At 37.7% G+C, this 1195-nt stretch overlaps 1 protein-coding gene across 1 annotated transcript in view; it reads right to left on the bottom strand.

Annotated features, from left to right (window-relative positions):
* Positions 1-36: 36 nt before the first annotated feature.
* Positions 37-1195, bottom strand: part of thoc7 (THO complex 7) — a 4355-nt gene continuing 3196 nt past the window's right edge. Inside the window, exons 6-8 of the mRNA XM_005731219.2 lie at positions 463-529; positions 292-361; positions 37-199 (exon numbers count right to left, since the gene is read on the bottom strand). Coding sequence (XP_005731276.1) covers positions 138-199; positions 292-361; positions 463-529 — 199 coding nt within the window. The 3' untranslated portion in view covers positions 37-137. The remainder of the gene's footprint in view (positions 200-291; positions 362-462; positions 530-1195) is intronic.

Genomic DNA, 1195 nt, shown 5'->3' with positions numbered 1-1195 from the left:
AATCTAAAATTTGGTGAATAAATTAAACAAAGCAGCTGTGGACAAGTCAGCTTTATTCAAAATACATTTTAAAAAAGTATCAGAGACAACAAAATCAATTAAAATCAAGTTGTTTTAAATTCAGGATCTCCACATATTCACTCTCCGTTCTCTGCAGGGCTCTCCTGACTGTTGTCGTCATTGTCTGATTTCTCATCGTCTAGAAAACAGAAAGTTGATCAGCGAGGTGAGGTGACACCAAATGTGCTAAGATGCACACTTTAACAGCTACTTAAAACAAAAAGCACTCACTCTCAAGGGTCTGCTGAAGCTCCTGTATGGTACTGAGCAGCACATGGAACTGCTTCTTCCGCAACTCCAACTGAGTGGAACAAAAGATTTTAACAAGTAGGAATTTTTACTGCTAACTAAAAAAATATTCAAAGTTAAAACTAAAGCGTTTAAGAGATATTTTGGTTTTACCTTGGCATCCACATTCTCCTTAATGTGAGACAGCTGTTGGAGTTCTTTATCAAGCGCCTCAAGCTGCCTGCAAAGAACAAAGTAAAACTGAGCTCATAGCCAGATCATCACAAAAGCTGAAAGCACATACAGTTGTGGTCAAACGTTTGTAAAGAACATAATATCATGGCTCTCGAGTTTCCCGTTATTTCTACAACTCTGATTTTTCTCTGATAGAGTAATTGGATCAGATACTTCTTTGTCACAAAAAACATTCATGAAGTTTGGTTCTTTTATAACTATATTATGGGTTAACAGAAAAAAGTGATCACGTCTGCTGGGTCAAAAATATACATACAACAGTGCTAATATTTGGTTACATGTCCCTTAGCTATTTTCACTGCAATTGGACGCTTTTGGTAGCCATCCACAAACTTCTGGTTGAATCTTTGACCACTCCTCTTGACAGAATTGGTGCAGTTCAGTTACATTTAATGGCTTTCTGACATTGTTTCTTCAGCATTGTCCACATGTTTTCAATGGGGTTTAAGTCAGGACTTTGGGAAGGCCATTCTAAAACCCTTGTTCTAGCATGATTTAGCCATTCCTTTTACCACTTGTGATGTGTGTTTGGGGTCATTGTCCTGGAACACTCAACTGCGCCCAAGACCCAAACTTTGGGCTGATGATTTTAGGTTATGTTGAAGAATTTCAAGGTAATCTTCCTTCTTCATTATCCCATTTACTCTCTGTA

The sequence above is a fragment of the Pundamilia nyererei genome, unplaced genomic scaffold (genome assembly GCF_000239375.1).
Source record: "Pundamilia nyererei isolate P.nyererei 1_Seehausen unplaced genomic scaffold, PunNye1.0 scaffold00042, whole genome shotgun sequence".
Lineage (NCBI taxonomy): Eukaryota > Metazoa > Chordata > Actinopteri > Cichliformes > Cichlidae > Pundamilia > Pundamilia nyererei.
The sequence above is the reverse complement of the archived record's forward strand: the minus strand, read 5'-3'. Positions and strand labels throughout refer to the sequence as shown.